This window comes from Echinops telfairi, unplaced genomic scaffold (assembly GCF_000313985.2).
Source record: "Echinops telfairi isolate 266 unplaced genomic scaffold, ASM31398v2 ScPeMD7_7412;HRSCAF=8450, whole genome shotgun sequence".
NCBI lineage: Eukaryota > Metazoa > Chordata > Mammalia > Afrosoricida > Tenrecidae > Echinops > Echinops telfairi.
The window spans coordinates 10,242,047-10,258,057 of record NW_022111312.1 but is presented as its reverse complement, the minus strand read 5'-3'; the positions used below and the strand labels follow the sequence as shown (position 1 = coordinate 10,258,057).

The window sequence follows — 16,011 nt, the reverse complement described above, 5'->3', positions numbered from 1 at the left end:
CCCCATTCACCTTGCAGCCGGTGGAAATGGCCAGACAGGGTTTTACGGAGTCTCTTTTCCTGGGCCATGTATCACGACAAGAAAAGCAAGAGGCAGATAGCTCAACAGACAAATGTCTCTGGCCTCCTCATCAGGGAGCCCATCACAGCCCAGATCTCCCACCCCTCCACCCCCACCCGGACCTCTCCCCAGGATGATTCAAATTCAATCTCCACGCAAGAGTGTCACTGCAAATTGTTTATTAAAACACAAAGCAATGGACAGTGAAAAACATCCTGATTTTTTTTTCCTTTTTGGTGGGGGTGGGGGGGTCATAGTAGGGGTAGGGACAGATGGAGACAGCCCAAAAGGAAAGACAGCTCTACCCACCCCTACGGCTTGCCCTGGCCAGGCAGGTCCAAAGCCCTCCCCATCACGCCTTGCTGTGCCGCTGGAAACAGGTGTTGTGCCTACAGCGCGGGGGCTGGGCTCTGGGCAGCCAGAGGATGGGCAACCAGAGTAGAAGATGCGAGAACGCCTGGGAACGTGACCCTGTCTCCACTCCTCGGTACCAACCAGAGCAGCCAGCCCCAGTGTGCAGGGCCGGTCAGGCCCGTCAAGGGTGAAGAGGCAGTCCTGAGCTCTGAGGGGGCAGCTGGTCCTAGCCTGGGAGGACCTAGGAGGAGGAAAAGTTAGCATCCCTTCCATCCGAGAAGGGAACTAATCCAGGGTCAAATTTCTTTTCATTCCTTGGATCACAATACACCAGGGAACAGAGGCGTCGAGAATGTCTCTTTCCTCGTTTTGTTAGAACATCTCTCCCTGCCAATTCTCCCCACCCACCTGGCAGCTCGGGTCTCCTTTCCCGACACTTGTCCCTTAAAAGGACGGAAAGCACTTCAGTTTGTTGTTGTTTTTCCTCAGACTGAAATAAAGCACCAAAGCTCAAAATAGAGGTGAGAAGAGAGCTCTGCTTTTTCTTGGTGCGATAGGTCCCCATCTCACAAGACTGCCTGGTGCGGGCAGTGCCAAGCCCCCCTCTGCCAACTCCAACAGGCACTACTGTTTCCCCGGCTGCCAGCACAATCCTGGCTCCTGGTTCTTACACTTCTTGGGGGAGGGGAGGGTGGGACCTGTCCCAAAGGATGCAGCCTGCTCTTACACTGCCAACTCAAGCCAGTCCCCGGATCACCTGCTCTTATCAAGATGGCTCAGCCACCTGAAAGTAGGCCAGCCTAGACAGAGCCACTCAGTGAAAGGCAGCCCAGATTGGCAGCGAGTCACCTGGGGCAAAGAAAAGGCGCACACTTGCTGGGGCGCTGACCACCTGGTGCCAATCTAATCTAGTAACAAAGAGGACACCCAGCCCTCTTGCCCCAGGAGAGTCTAAGCCAGGGCAGCCCAGGGAGCTGGCCCCACTTTCTCAGCACCTCTATGCCAAGTTCTTGGTGCTCTTTGCAGAGAAGAGAAGCGGGCTTCAGATTCTGTGTCAGGCCTCCTTCCCCGAGGGAGGAGCAGTGAGGAGCCCCTCACTCTGCATGACTTGGGCTCCCCTAAGCCCTTTAGGAGCTCGTTGGAAAAGGCAGGGAGGAAAGTCACACACGTTCCCACTTGATGCCATTCAGGCTCCTTGAGGCAAGAAGACACTGGGATTTGTCAGACTAGGCCAGCAGAGGCGGGGAGGGCAGGATGGGAAGAGCCGTGGTGGGCTGGAGGACCCCTGCCCAGACCTGAAGGGAGAGGGAAGGCCCACCTGGCTCCGAGCAGGAGGAAAAGGCACTGTGCAGCCGGGAGGGGCTGCCCCACTCTGGGGGCTCCGGCGAGGGCAGAGGGCCCTCGGGCTCAGCCCCGGGCTTTCCCGAGGGTGGGTTTCCAGGGAGAGGAAGAGTACAGAGCAGGAAAGGGAAGACACTGCTGCCATTTCCTGAAGTTTGGCTGAGATTCTACAAGCCATGGTCAGGCTTTCCCAGGAGAGGCTACAGGCAGGATAAGAAGGAAGAGAAATTCCTTAAAACAGAAGCTTCTCCAGACAGACAAGGAAGTCGACCCCCAAAGCTAAAAGTAGATCCAGCAGTTCCCAGGCTTGGAGAGGAGGGACACTGCACTTCGAGGCCAGCCCACCATCTCAGGGCTTAAGCAAACTCAATCGGACCACCCAGTGGCAGGCCAGGGTCTCTGAGGCCAACAGTGGGAAGCGTTGTCTCAAAGCAACAGGTGGCGCCCTGGGGCTGGGGCTCCAGTATAACCCAGCCTCTCCTGAGGAGTGGCATTTTTTGTTTTGTTTTCCAGCCAAAATGAATTTAGGTTGAGGAGGTGAGCTGCCTAGGCAGCTTCCTGACAGCAGTGCCCAGATGAGGCCCCTGACCTCAGCCCACCCCAGGGGCAGGCGGAACCGAAGCCCTGCTGTCTGGAGGAGCTTCGCCCTGGCCATCCACTTTTCATCTGCCATGGGGTCTACAGTCCCAAGACCGAGCACGGCCCTTGGAGGAGCACCCCATCCTGGCATCAAGCACCCCTGCCCCAAAGATGCGGCACTCACTCCAATGAATGTTGGGAAAAGCAACAGATGAACAAGAGTAATTCTCAACATACACAATACAAAAATAAAAATAAAGGGCACCCCACCCCACCCCTTTACACACTTCATGTACCTATATGATCTTAGAGGAGAAAAAAGGGAAGGGGAAAAAAAAGCTTTCAAGTTCAGCATGAGGAGCCAGCCCCAGGCCCCTCTTGTTAGCTGGGTGGGCTTGGCTCCAGGGGACTCTGCCCCAGCCCCCACACACTTCCTCCCATTTCCTCACTTCCCTTGAGTTGTGAACATAGGAAGATATTCCTTCCTTTCCAAGACAACCGCAAAGGAAAGTGCCCCCCGCCCCCAGCTCAGGGGGGAGGGAGGCCTGGAAGTAGGCAGAAGCCCAGCTGTGGGGCTCACAGTACCGTGGGGAGGTGGCCGAGGCAGCCTCCAGGGTTGAGGTGAGGGAGCTGGGCCCCTCCTTGGGCAGAGAGGCCCGACTACTAACAAGGCAAAAGGGAGGCAGCGAGTCCTTCCTCACCTGCCCGCTGCACTGGCAGTGGCTCGAGGCTCTAATAGGCAAGAAGTCTACCACCCCAGGCAGGTGGTCCAGGACCTCATCCTTTCCTCACCGCCCCCACCTCCCAAAACAACTCCCCCAGCAGTTCTCGGAAGGGGGACTGACTACAGCCTCAGACCACAGCTGGCCGGCTGCCTGACTCAATAACCTTACTCCTGGGGCCCGAGGTCCAGCTCACAGAAAGGGCTACAACTCTTCAAGCACCCAATCTGGGCTGGGGAGTAACTCGTTAAGAGCCAAAAACCAGGGCATGGGCCTGTCTCACTGAGAGGAGGACAAATTAACCGACGTCTTAAAATATTCAGTAAGGCAAACTCAAAACTAAAGACATTCTAGAAGAGGGGCCTGGTCTGAGATTCCATGTGGACCCTGCAGCCTCCCAGACACAACGTTGCTGGGAGCCTGCCTGGGCCCTCCTCCTCGGCTGCTCTAACTAGGGAAGGGTGACAATGACAACAAAGGCGGGGGCCAGGGATGCTTTGCTTCCTGCAGAAACCGTCCCAGGGCATCACGGACAGGTGCTAAGGGTGCTTTGAGAGGCCAGGACTCTGGTGGGTTGGCAATCTCTTGGCTCGTTACCCCAAGAGCCCAGCTGCTGCCCAGGAAAGGGCATGAAAGGGCAGCAGGTCGGGGACTAGACACTTTGTGGGCCTTGCCGTGGTTCAAAGACAGCCAGTCAGGCTAGCTCCTTGGGGCAGCACTAAGCACAAACCAAAACTGAGTGCAACGGGACTGAAGATGTGTCTGTGACACAGAGGGATCGAGAAGGGCAAGGGGACAAGTGGATATCTGATACCGGTCACTCACAGCAGGAGCCAGTCACTTAGTAGGCCTCAAGCCTATGAGCTTGCTCCTCAATTATGCTAACATCAGCCTTTTCCAATCCAAAGACCAGAGAGACTTTTAAGGTCAAGAGTCTCGTTGCTGTAGGCTGGAAAGCACCCCCCACTGGCAGCAAGACCGCCTGACAGAGGGGCCACTGAGAGAACTGCTGGCTCAGACAGACCCGGGGCGGGAGGTACCAGCGAGGTGAGGAGGTGAGGCGGGAGAGGGCCAGACACTCAATCAGGAGGAATCCCAAGTCCCCACGTCTCCTTCCCTCCTGCTAAGAACTCAATGGGGCTGGCACAAAGGGAGAGGAGATTGCAACTGAGCCAGATTCAGGGGGTGGGGAGGAAATCCAGTCCCCAACAGGCACTGAAATCAAAGTGATTTGTTGTGGCAACAAGTCGGAGGCAACCTGAGGACCTGACAAGCTCGTTGTCTTGGCTACCAGACAGCCCTCTCATTGGCACACGTCGGGCAGAGAGGCAACGACGGCGGAGCTCAGGTGCCATTACTGGGCGACACTCAGAAAGGCTGCCGAGCCCGAGGGCAGCGACCAGTCTTCTTTCTCTACCCTCCTTCATCTGTGTGTGTACCTTACAAGTGCTCCACTGTTGCAGACACGTACTCTCAAGCCTGGGTCACCGGGAAACTTACTTGGGCATGACAGCAGAACATACTGGACTCCCAGCCCTGATCTCCTCAGGGAAGAAGATGGCACTGCCCTGGTGCTAATGCCTAGGTGGAAGAAGGGAGTTCAGAGTCCTCTCCACTAGGCATACAGACTGGGGTCCTGGACCGGACAATCCAGTCTTGCCCTCAGTACCCTGGACAGGAAAACACAGCTGGGGCCCAGCTGCAGAGAGAGGGCTGGGACTGAAGGGGGTCCAGGACCAGGTGGTGGATGAGGGCTGCTCTCTACTCACTCAGCCTCTTTTGATCTCCTTTAATTTTCGCGTGTGTGGCGCTGTTTGTGTTTGTCAATCATTGTGAAAAACAAGGAAACCAAAACCAAGGTGTCTGGTTTCTTTCCCACACCCCTCCGCCCTGTCAGGATGCTAATTTGTTCTCACAGCCGGCAGAGGCAGAAGAGGGTTGGAATGAAGACTCCAAAGGCCACCAGGATGGGAAACATGAGGCTGCTGTTGTCCGAGGCATAGGGGTTGGGCGTGCGGGGGCCGGACTGCACCCGGTTCTTATTGGTCTGTCTTTTGAGATTAGACCCTTCGTCATATTCTTCTTCTTCTTCTTCCTCTTCTTTTTTTTCCAATCCTGGATGAGGCTGCAGCTTTGGTACATCTGACACAAGAAAGTAAACACACGTAAGAAGACCCACAACTGTTAAGTGAGACCACAAGACAGATCCCTGGGGAGCCTGACCGGGCCCCGGGACAGAGCTCAAGCAGCCAAACCAGCCTGGGGCCCACCGACTACCAGGCACCCACCAGCAGCACCTTCAGGTTGAGCTAAAGGCAGTGGCAGCCTGTTCTCCTCTCAGAACCCAGGGGAGCACCTACTGATCTCTCTCAAAACCCCAGTCCCTTTTTTGTTTTGTTTTAAACCCTATTTTTGTGTGTGAAAGTTTACCCAGCAAATAAGGACACTGCACAATTTCTACTCAAACCATCTCGTGACACTGACTACATTTTTCACAGCGTCGCCAGTCTCAACACTCTCTCCTGCTCCAACCATTTCCAGAACCCTCGCTGCCTGCACCCTTGCCTTCTCCCTTTGGCCGTTCCTTCAGTCACACAGCCACCAACCAAGCCACCAGGAGCTGATGGCAGCAGGTGAAGCCGGTGCTGGGTTCTGAGCACACAGGAGCCCTCTGCCCTCCCAACTCCCTCAGCACTCAGGCCCAAATCTGCTTGTGGACCAGACCCTGGGCCAGACAGCCCATCACATCAACAAAGCCAGAGAAGAGTCTCAGGGCACTCAGGGTGAGCTGGGAACAGGCACAGAGGGAGGGTCCGGGCGAAAAGCTACCACAGATAAAACCAGCCTGAAGCAGGCAGCCACAAGAGCAAGGTTTATAACCCTAGCCAGCAGATCCAGACTCTCCTGCTACCTTTCCCTCAGGAAACAGAGGTCAAACAAAGAAACCACATAAGGACTCATCTTAGGAGATTACAAACAATAAGGGTCAGCACCCATCAGTGCTCTTAATTAACACTGAAGTTCAAGACGTTTGTTCAAGACACAAGCAGCTGATGAAGAAGCAGGATTTGAACACAGATCAAAGGTGCTGGCGTGTGGCTAGCACCATGCTGACACTCTTCCCCACAATCTGGCTTTAAATAGGTGTTCCCAAAATAGTGGCCAGCTAAATTACTCCCCTCAGCCATATCCTTTTTGTTATTGTTGTTTTTTTGTTTAGAATAAATACCCTTAGGACACATACCAGGGTGGGAGGGAGGATGCCCTCAGCTAGACCTCCAGCTGCAGGTCCTCCACCTCAGAGCCAGCTGCTCAGCCACAGCGGCCAAGCATCAAAGCTGCACAGGTCACTACGAGAGGACACGGTTCTCAGCAAAATGACCAAGTGCCCAATCTCCTTAGAAGTCCAAGTTGGCAGAGTTCAAGTTAAGGGCAAGCATGAACTGCAGCCCCCTGCTCCCCAGAGAGCAGTGGCAGAACTGGACAATTTCCATCACTGAGAACAACTAGATCCTGCAGCCCAAGTGAAAAAAAAAAAAGGCAAAAAAGCAGGACTTACCCTCCACCGTCCCAGTCATGATATAGAGCGCACAGACTTTGGGATTGTCATAGTACCCCTAGGAAATGGAAAGCAGTGGTCAGCACCGCAGCAAGCATTTCCCCTACACCCACTCTCAGTGCCCTTCCTCAGTCCTGCGGGCAGGGCAGGGCAGGACGTTTACCTTGACAAACTCAATGTAGAGTTTCCCTGTGAAGGTGGACACCTCCCCCTGGACACTTAACTTCCCCTTTCTGATGCTCATGGGGATGATCTCGTCGTGAGCTGTGCTGTGCCCAACGCGGTCAAAGATGTCCAAGTCCTTCACCACAACGTGGCCATTCAATCGCACATCAAACACCTTCCAGGAGCAGAAAAGGAGGCAAGGTCAAAACCATCTGCTTCATAGCCCTTCTGCAGTTGGACATTGTGTGCCTGCCTAGAAGCCATGTTCAAAACTGATTTATGAACCTATTGGGCTAGGTACCCTGAGGGTAGTTACAGTCTTTACCTGAGCTAACTCAAACCTGGTCAAGGAGGTCTCGTCCTGGCTGAGGAACAAAGGATGCGCACAAGAAGTGCAGTGAGAACGAAGGGAATTCACAGGAAGGGGCAGAAGCAAAGACTACAGCTAAAAATAAGGTGTTCAAACAAACGGGGAGGCCTAAGGGGAAGCGGAAGCAGGACCAGTTGGTAACGAAGAACTAGGATTCTGGCGCTGAATTTTTGCCACCAACTTCCAGGGCAACCTCATGAGCAATGAAGGAGACCGAGGTTCTCTGGAGACACAAACAATTAGGCATTTCCTCCCAACTCGGCAGTTTCTTACTTCTTAGGAGGCTCTTACATGTTCTGGCCCATAGCGAAGGACTATCCATGAGCGGCACCATCCCCCTGACCCAGCCGGGGCCTGAGCAGCCTCACCTTCTGCTGGGACTGGGCAAAGTAGACCTCAGCAAACTTCAGCACCAGCACGTAGTCCCCCTCCTCCTTGATGGGCACTTCATAGCCAAACGTCTCCTCATTGTACCGCTCGGTTTGATACAGGATCTGGTCCTCAGGATTGGAGCGCAGGATTGGCAGTTTCATGCCATAGTCTGAAGCTAGCGACAAGAGACACAAGCACATCAGAGAAAAGGCCCAAAAGAAAAGCAGAGACCCCAGGGCGGCCAGAGCCACTTCCGGGGGTGAAACTCCTGGCCCGCCTCTCTGCACCTGGCTCCAAAGGGCCCAGACACAAAGGCTGGGGGACAGGAAAGCAGGAGGCCATTACCAAGGAGGTGCTAGACCAAAGAAAGCTCCCCAGAATTGTCCCAACTGCCCCCATAACCTTCAGAGTAGAAGGTTTGAACTTTCTTGGTATCTCCAACATAATGCATCTACTGCAGACAGCGGGGCCCCAGGGGCCGCACCTCAGAGCAGTCTCATAAAGTGAGGTGGCCAGGAGCTCCACACAGACAGCCATGCCAACACTCACACAATGTTTTTTCCTTATTCAGAAAAGGGTCTAAGACAAGCAGGGTATCTAATTAAGTACAAAGAAGATACAATTTTTTTTCCTTTTAAAATAATTTTCATTCAAAAAGCTCCCAGGCCGGTGAAGAGATAGGTAGCCACAGTGACGGCTGGATGCTCTCTAATTACCTTTAATTCTAGCACTTAGTGCTCACAGCATCACAAAAACTCCACTTCACCTACTCTTCGGAACATCAAGGGAGTAACTCCAAAGGCAGGGAAAAAGCTCTGACTCCTCAGGAGCCTCACTGACAGCCTGGCCTTGGAGATGGGGCTGGGGGAGGGGAGTGGGGGTTTGCTCGGCAATGGCTCCACCAAAGCTGGGAAACAGAGTCACAGCATCAGCCCAGCTGCTGTTGGCACCTCTGGCTGAAGACACTCCTGCTCCGGGTGGGAGGGGAGGGCTCCTTCCACACTGACAAGGAGTGAGGCAAGGCCACTTGCAGCCAGTGTCAGAAGAGCACCCTTCCCCTCCCACTCATCAAACAGAGCTGCTGTCTCCTCCCAGCAACTCCACCGTGCAGCACAAACAGGCAACGGCTCTGCTTCCCCCCAGAGAGCAGCTCTTACTCGACCCTCCTGGGCAGAGCACGGCTCACCTGTGGGTTTCCGCCGCTATCCTTCTCTGCGGGAACAGACAGCCTCATCTTTCTCCTGTGGAGCAGCTGCTGGATTCAAACTGCTGGCCTGCAGTTATCAGTTTAGCGTGCCCCCAAGTACAACCCCAGGGCTCTCCAGGGCACCACAGATCTACTTTCCAAACCAGACCCAGCACCTACTCTGTCCTGGAATGCAGAACCTCAAAAGCACCTTCCGATGCCACAAGGCAACTCGGAAGACATTCGGCACTGGGGTTCTCAGGAGTTGCCCAAGAGAGCTTTCCTTCTGTACCTCTGATGGGCCAAGAGGCAGGACATGGCAAAGGATCCACTGAGAGCCCTAGGGACTGAACTCAAGTCCTCGAAAACAGGAGCACAAAGTGAACCACCCCTTGAAGCTAAGGCGAGCTACCCAGATAGGAAGACAGATGAGACCACACAACAGGAAACTCCCTGCCTGTTGTCTTCAGCCTTTTTTGTCATCCTATTTCTCCCCAGAAAACAAATCCAACAAGGGCAGGGAGCAGCACTACAAAGGAGGGGCTGCTGCTATCACCGGGCTCTTTCCCAGGCTCAAAAAAAGACCATGACCCTGGGGCACAAACCTATGAAGATTAAAGGGCTGCCAGTTTCCTTCCAACTTAGCTCCAAGAATTCCCTGCTTCCACCAGGACCGTGACCTTGCAAATTTAGAACAGTCCCTAGATTTGATGTATAGACACACAGACGTTCTTGTGCATGTGTGTGTGGACAATTTTTCCTACCGAGTGGAAAAACTGAGAGAGACAGCCCCATCGTGATGAAAACTCAGCCATGTGAACCAAAAATTGCCTAACCACTTTGGAGTTACCTTTAAAACATTTTCCCTATAAAGCCCAAGTGGCTTTCCCAAGAGGTTTACAACATGTAAAGTTGAATTTTCCCACATCCCAAGGGGAGAGGGCAAAAAAGGAATTTTCCCTCTCTCTTTCATCTTTCTGCATTCATGGCTACAAGATTTTACCAAAGCACGCTATACCAGCAGCACCCTGCTCAAGTCGGGCAGCTAACCACCACCACCAGGGTGTGGAAGGGAGGGGGTGGGAATGGGGACGGGGAAGAGCCTATAGTGTGTCTGTGGTTTCCCAGTCCTAAGCTAGGGAGCAATCAGCCTACCTGGAAAAGAGCGCTCAGGATCTACAGGAAAATACGCAAGGACTTCAGTCCTGGCTCTGCCACCCGCTAGGTGATGTTGTGCAAGACAGATCTTTAGGTCTGTTTTCTTACCTGTAAAGTGGGGCTGTCACCTACTCCAGGGTTGGGGACAAGGAACAAAAGACATCTGTAAAGAGCTTCTCAAAAACTCACTGTCATGGAGTCCATTCTGACTTGTAGCGACTCTACAGGGCAGGGTAGAAGCGCCCTGTGAGTTTCCCAGACTGCCACTCTAGATGGGAGCAGAAAGCCTCGTTTTCTCGTCCCTGAGGAACAGGCTGGTAGTTTTTAACTGCTGACCTTGTGGTTAGCATCCGAACGCCTAACACCACCAGGGCTCTGTAAAGAGCTAAGTGGAGGCTCTTAAAGGTTGCTGGTAAGGGTGCACCCAGAGGCACTTTGGAAGAAAGGCCTGATGAGCTGCTTTGGATAAATCCATCATTTCAAAACCCTAGGAAGCACAGTTCTATGAGTGAGAACGCACTATGGGGCAGGCGGTTAAAGAAAGAGTGCCTCACACAGAGACAGGGACCAGGCAGGCACACTCATCTACCAGGAGCTATATCCAGAGGTATCACCCAGGGAGTCAGAAGAAGGGAAGCAATAAGGCCAACTAGAACCTTGGGCTGGGAGCTGCAGACCTGGGGTAGCCAGAATGCCCAGGACCCAGGACCCCCGATCCTACAGGAGACCACCTCTGGGTGTCAACACAGCCTACTGCTCGTTGTTGAGCCTCTACCCAACACCCAACCACTAGAATCTTCTCCATACTGAGTTCACTACCTGTGGACTCTGCTCCTGGGAAGGCCTGCAGAGAACTACGCTCTCTCAGGTGAGAGGGTGGGAACAGGACTCTTCACTCTCAGGCTCCTACCTCCCCAAGGCCAAAGCCTGCCCCAGCTGGAAGGAAGGCTGCCCGGCAAAGGGTCTTTTCAGAGCCAGGGAATTAGTAACTTAATAGGCCCGGGACCCCGCCAGAGTGTTACCCCACTCTGAAACCACTTTCTACCCGACTTCATTCCAGTGAAAGGTCATCATACCAAAGAATAAAAGATAGAGGCACTTTCACCTACTCTGCACAGAAGAGTTTTCAGAAGTCAGGACATGGATTTCTGCAGTGTGGCAAGTTTGACACAGAAGGAAAACATGGCTCCGAGAGGAAAGTGGGCACTTCAAGGTCATACTGGCTGACAGGCACCTTCCTATGAAGAGAGCTCTGCCCCAAGACCGCGCCAAGTGCTCTGCCTTCAGGCCAAATAACCAGGTTGATCCCAGTCGGAGCAGCAGGAGCCCAGGCTGGGCTGTCCAGCAGCGAGCACTGCTGGCCCACTTTCAGGCCTTGCATTTGAGGACATATGCGCTGCCTGCTCCCAGGTCACCAGAATCCCCTGTGAGCACAAGTGATCCTCCAGGCAGAACATGTCAATGAACTCATGGCCTGTGAGAGCAGAAGGCACTATGGGACCCTGGGACACTCACCGTCACCAGAGCCCTCCACTACAAAAGACACTGTAAAGAAACAGCAAGTTCCAAAGCAGGCCAGAATCTTATCTGGCCTCATTTGGCAACAATTACCTGAATTCATTCAACATAAAATGAACTTTCCTTAGCAAATACCATGGGCATGTGGGAACGAACGAACAAATGCATGTACATGGCTCCCACGGCGATGAGTGGACACAGTTGCTGTGGGCCAGGGTCTCCAGATACCCAACACATCCGGATGCAAACAGGGCAGAGGCAGGAAGGTGGAGCACACAGCCACCCTTCCCTGCACAGGTAGGAACTAGAGCCAGGCTGCAGCAATCTCAGCCCTGGAGCTGTCCTTGGGTGCCATTGGGTCCATCTCCACTCGCAGGACTCCTACAGGGTATCCCTAAGGCTGTAATCTTTACAGGAGTCGATTTCTAGGTTTCTCCAGGGGTGAGATCAAACAGCCAACCTTTATATTGAGTACTGATTGCTTAATCGCTGCACCTCCAGGGCGCCTAGCCCTGCAAAAGGCTCCTTGGGAGAACCTTAGAGGTATACGTTTAACACATTGTTCCAAGCTGCACCGTGACCACCCCTCATGGCCCGCCCCCACCTTCCTACTGCTTCAATTCATAACCAGGTGGGCAGAGAGGGGTATGACACCTCAGCGCACCTGGGCCCCAATCTCTTAACTGCCGTAGCAAACTCCAACCAGGTACTTATAGCGCAAAGGCAGAGAGAGCCTGGCAGATTTGGGGCCAATCTAAACACAAACAAACGAACCAGCAAATTCAACCCAGACTGTTTTCTGAATGAGGGCTGAAGCTGGGGACCAGAGCTGGGCCTCTTGAGGACCATGACACCACATAAAACCTGCTGGGGGCTAAGTGAAAGGGGCCATCTGCCTGCTCCTCACACAGCTATCTCACGAGCAAAGTCCACAAACGGCCTCCAGCTTCCTCCCTGCCCAGCCCCACGGAAGGAGGAAGGCTCCATGATGAAGATAGCAGGCAGCCGCTGAAGACCAGGGCCCTGCCTCAACTTAACCCAGGCTACTGAAACTCCCCACACCAGGGCCAAAGGGAACCTCAGGTAAACAGCCCTGTAGCCCCTGGCCCTCAGGTGTGTAAATGTGGATGGTTCCCCAACAGGGCACGGTAATTCACTTGGAAGAAATGAGTGACACTCGATAGTCAAAGGCAAGAGCCAAACCTGAGCATCTTGTTGCCTATTTGTCTGGAGGTGACACAGACCCAATTTAGCAGCCTCTGAATCCTGCCCATTGACCCTATTGGGTGAGAAGAATTGGCTCTAGGGTTTCCAAGGCTGTAACTGCTATGGAGGCATCGTGTCACATTCTGCTCCATCAATTGGCTGGTGGGTTCGAACCCACCTTTCATTGCATGGCTGAGTGCTTTAATCACTGGCCCACCACGGCTCCTACTTTACCTCCCCAACCCAAGAAACTTGATTTTCATCAGTTCGATTCCAAGAGAGCTTACAGGGCAGTGGAACTGCCCTGCCTCAAAAGGTTTCCAGGGAGTGAGAGGAGGCTTTCTACTTCGGTGAAGAATTACAGTTTCAGAAACCCATGAGGGCAGGCCGGCTGTCCTACAGGGTCACTATGAGCTGACATCGACTGGATGGCGATGAGTTATGTAGGGTTTTCCAAGGCAGGGCTTGTTCAGGACGTCTTTCTAACTGCTCACCTCACTGGTTTACAACCAAGCACTTTAAGTGCTGTGCCCCTGGGGCCTTCTCTGAATTTATCACAAGGTCTCAATCTCCTTCCAATACAGGAAACAAGGGCATGCCTTTTAAAATCCATGTTCCAGGCCTTCTTACCAGAAGAAGCCATCTAGAGAGTAGATGACCCCAAGAGTGGTCTGGGAGGGCGGCCAGATGGGTGGGTAGCCCTTGAGCTTAAAGGATTAGGGTCCAGTGTGAGGACTGGGAATCTGAGACTCACCAGCTCCTCCATGCAGCCTTATAAGAAAAAGGCTGTTGCTCACCCCAAACATACTACACCCCCCCACCGCCGCCCCCTCCCCCCAGTCAATCCAACTCACAGAGGCCCTAATAGAGTTTCCAAGTATGTGAATCTTTTCGGGAGCAGTCTCTCCCCTCCAAATGAGTAGCGGGTGGACTTGAACAGCTTGACTTTGAGGTTAGCCACCTGACATCTACCCCCACCCCCACCCCGGCAACCCCGAGGCTCCGTATTGCTCAACCAGTTAACTGCCAATCATCTGCCCCATCGGCTGGCCTCCAACCTCGCAGGGCCTGGTTCTATGGGCTCTCTCCCAGGCAGAATATTTGGAGCTCACACCAGGTGGCCCAGCTGACACCCACGGCCAACCTCATGGGCAGGGTGGCTTCTGTACAGACCCTGTGGAAAGGGCTAACCGCTTCTACTTTTCAGCACAGATATGAGTAGTCGCTCCAAAGGGGAGGGGGGCGGTGGCGGAGGCGGTAATCAAACTTTCCTGGCCCATCTTCTTCCAAGATTCCTTTCTCGTTTCGCTAAGAGTCCAGGCCCGCTTCTGTCGATGAGGGCTCTGACCAGGGGCTGTCGGGAGCAGGAGTGGGCAAAAGAGGGTAGGAGGCGCAGATCGATAACCTCGACCCGGGCAGGAGGCCTCGCGCGGTGGCAATAGGTCGCCCCGACTCTACTTTCCCAGCTGGGGGGGTGGGGAGGAGAGAAAAGAAAGGCTGAGAAATCACAGAAGGAGAGCTCCCAAAATAACTTCTCCTAACTCTGCCTCAATGGCTCTCGGCAGCTTTGAGCCGCGGCCAGATTCTGGGCCCTGGCGAGGTCCCCGGGGAAACTGCAGCGAGAAACTTCGACGCATGGGGGTCGCGGCCCGCCGCCCCCAGTTTCCAGCATTCCTGCAGGCCCGCCCGGCTGAGGGGCTCTCACCTCGGCCCACCCGGCCTTCCAAAGGGTCCTTGCGGAAGTGGATCCCGTGCACATCGACATGCGCTTCGCCACCGGCGTTGACGGCCCAGATGACGCTCTCGGGCAGCCCGGCCCCCGCCGCGCCGGCCACGCCGAGCCCTGGCCCCCGAAGCGCCGGCAGCAGCAGTAGCAGCAGCAGTCGCAGGAGCGCCACGGCGGCTCCCTCAGCCGCCCGGGCCTCTAGCATGGCGGGCACCACCGCGAGGGTAGCCCCTGCCGACCCTCGTCCTCGGCCGGCGGCCAAGCCACCCCGGACTCAGTAAAGCAGAGCCACGGGCCGCCCTGCCTCAGCTGCCGGGAGCATGTCGCTCTCAGGCCTCCTTCTCTTCAGCCAACGGTGCCACCTCCCACCTCAGGTACAACCTACCCCGCCGCCCGGCCCCCGGCCATAACCCTGCAGCCAATCAGTGCCCAGTCCTCATTAATTACCCACCACCCCGCCGGGTGCCACCCGCCCATTGGCTGCCAGGAACGGGAGGGGGCGTGGCCACTCCCAGGCGCCGGCCCAACCGCCGGGCAAGAGATGGAGCGCGCGCAGAGGGAGGGAGTTCGGTTGAAGCGGCGGTTCGATGCGGAAGTGGTGGGGTGCAGCGCCCGGGCGGCCCCGGAATCCCGCCGCTGAATGGGAAAGGTGGCCTGGTGGGGGTGGGAAGGTTTAGGGTTGAGCGCAGTGACACGTCGCCAGCATTTCCGGTGCCTCAGACTTGGGACCGAATGGGCTCCGGAGGGGGCGTTGCCGACTTTCCCGCCGCCTCATCCTTTTTTGGGGGGAGAGGCACACGAACGTAGCTCTAGTCTAGAAGGACAAGCATTGGCCAATTCTTTTACCTGAGAGACTCATTCCGACCCCCTACCTCCACCCCCACCCCGGTGAGGGAGAGGAGACCCACCCACCCCCAGAGTGGCCAAGTGCACAGGTCCTCAGGGGTCGAGCCCCACGAGGATGAGGCCCCGCCCCCACCCCTTAGCGGGTTTCGGGCTGGTGGTAGCGTCCAGGCGGCCGTCCAATCAGAAGGCTACAACGCAGCGGAAATGCGTGACCTTTCGGGGGAGGGGCTCCAGGCTGTCTACGTTTCCATAGCGACGGCCTCCTGCTGGCCGCAGCCTCCCAGGCGGGAGAGTTGGGGCTCCACCGGCCCCACAGCAGGAGGCCGGGTATTGGGTACAGACAGTGTGCATCGAAGCCCCCTTTCTGCCCTGCAATGACGGGCCCTGCTCTGGGCCACTGCCCAAACTCCCATTTTACAGATGGGTAAACTGAGGCTCCGAGGGAGGGTCTTGCCCAAAAACATCACATGACGAGTTTAAAGCAAAGCCAAGATTAAAATCCATGTCTACGTTTGTTATATGAAGACTGTATTTATCAAGTCCCGACTACTACGATTATGGGGGAAAGGTGAGGCTTTCTGTTCTTAGGAAGAGTTCGTCTCGGAAATCCACAGGGGCAGTGATTCCTATAGAATCACTATGCGTCAGAACCAACCCAGTGGTAGTGAGGGTTTCTGTTGTTGCTAGGATGGCAATGAGTTTGCTTTTGTTTTTCCAAGATTGCCTAATTTTGCAGAAACTTCAGGCAGCCCCTTTCAACTTAAATTTGAGAGAAACAAATGGGATCGCTGTTGAGGTGTCTTTTTCCATATGTACACACTGTACTTCAACTTCAAATTTAATTGGTCT

At 54.7% G+C, this 16,011-nt stretch overlaps 1 protein-coding gene across 2 annotated transcripts; it reads right to left on the bottom strand.

Annotated features, from left to right (window-relative positions):
• Positions 1 to 222: 222 nt before the first annotated feature.
• MLEC (malectin) lies at positions 223 to 14,656 on the bottom strand. 2 transcript variants are annotated; one of them, XM_004709572.2, is made up of 5 exons: positions 14,296 to 14,654; positions 7,519 to 7,697; positions 6,779 to 6,955; positions 6,616 to 6,673; positions 223 to 5,198 (listed from the first exon to the last, which is right to left on the bottom strand). In XM_004709572.2, exons 1-5 carry the CDS (start codon positions 14,519 to 14,521, stop codon positions 4,969 to 4,971), a joined length of 870 nt encoding a protein of 289 aa, XP_004709629.1. In that variant the 5' UTR covers positions 14,522 to 14,654; the 3' UTR covers positions 223 to 4,968. The 2 variants fall into 2 exon arrangements, with proteins under 2 accessions (XP_004709629.1, XP_045152689.1); XM_045296754.1 differs by lacking the exons at positions 6,616 to 6,673; positions 6,779 to 6,955 and having other exon boundaries at positions 14,296 to 14,656.
• Positions 14,657 to 16,011: the final 1,355 nt, after the last annotated feature.

What these genes read in the sequence shown, in the direction of transcription:
- MLEC (XM_004709572.2), bottom strand. Translation starts at nt 14,521, where the DNA reads ATGCTAGAGGCCCGGGCGGCTGAGGGAGCCGCCGTGGCGCTCCTGCGA. An exon ending in GGAAGGCCGGGTGGGCCGAG is followed by an intron (nt 7,698 to 14,295) that starts GTGAGAGCCCCT and finishes TCTTGTCGCTAG; the next exon opens with CTTCAGACTATGGCATGAAA. An exon ending in TTGCCCAGTCCCAGCAGAAG is followed by an intron (nt 6,956 to 7,518) that starts GTGAGGCTGCTC and finishes TGCTCCTGGAAG; the next exon opens with GTGTTTGATGTGCGATTGAA.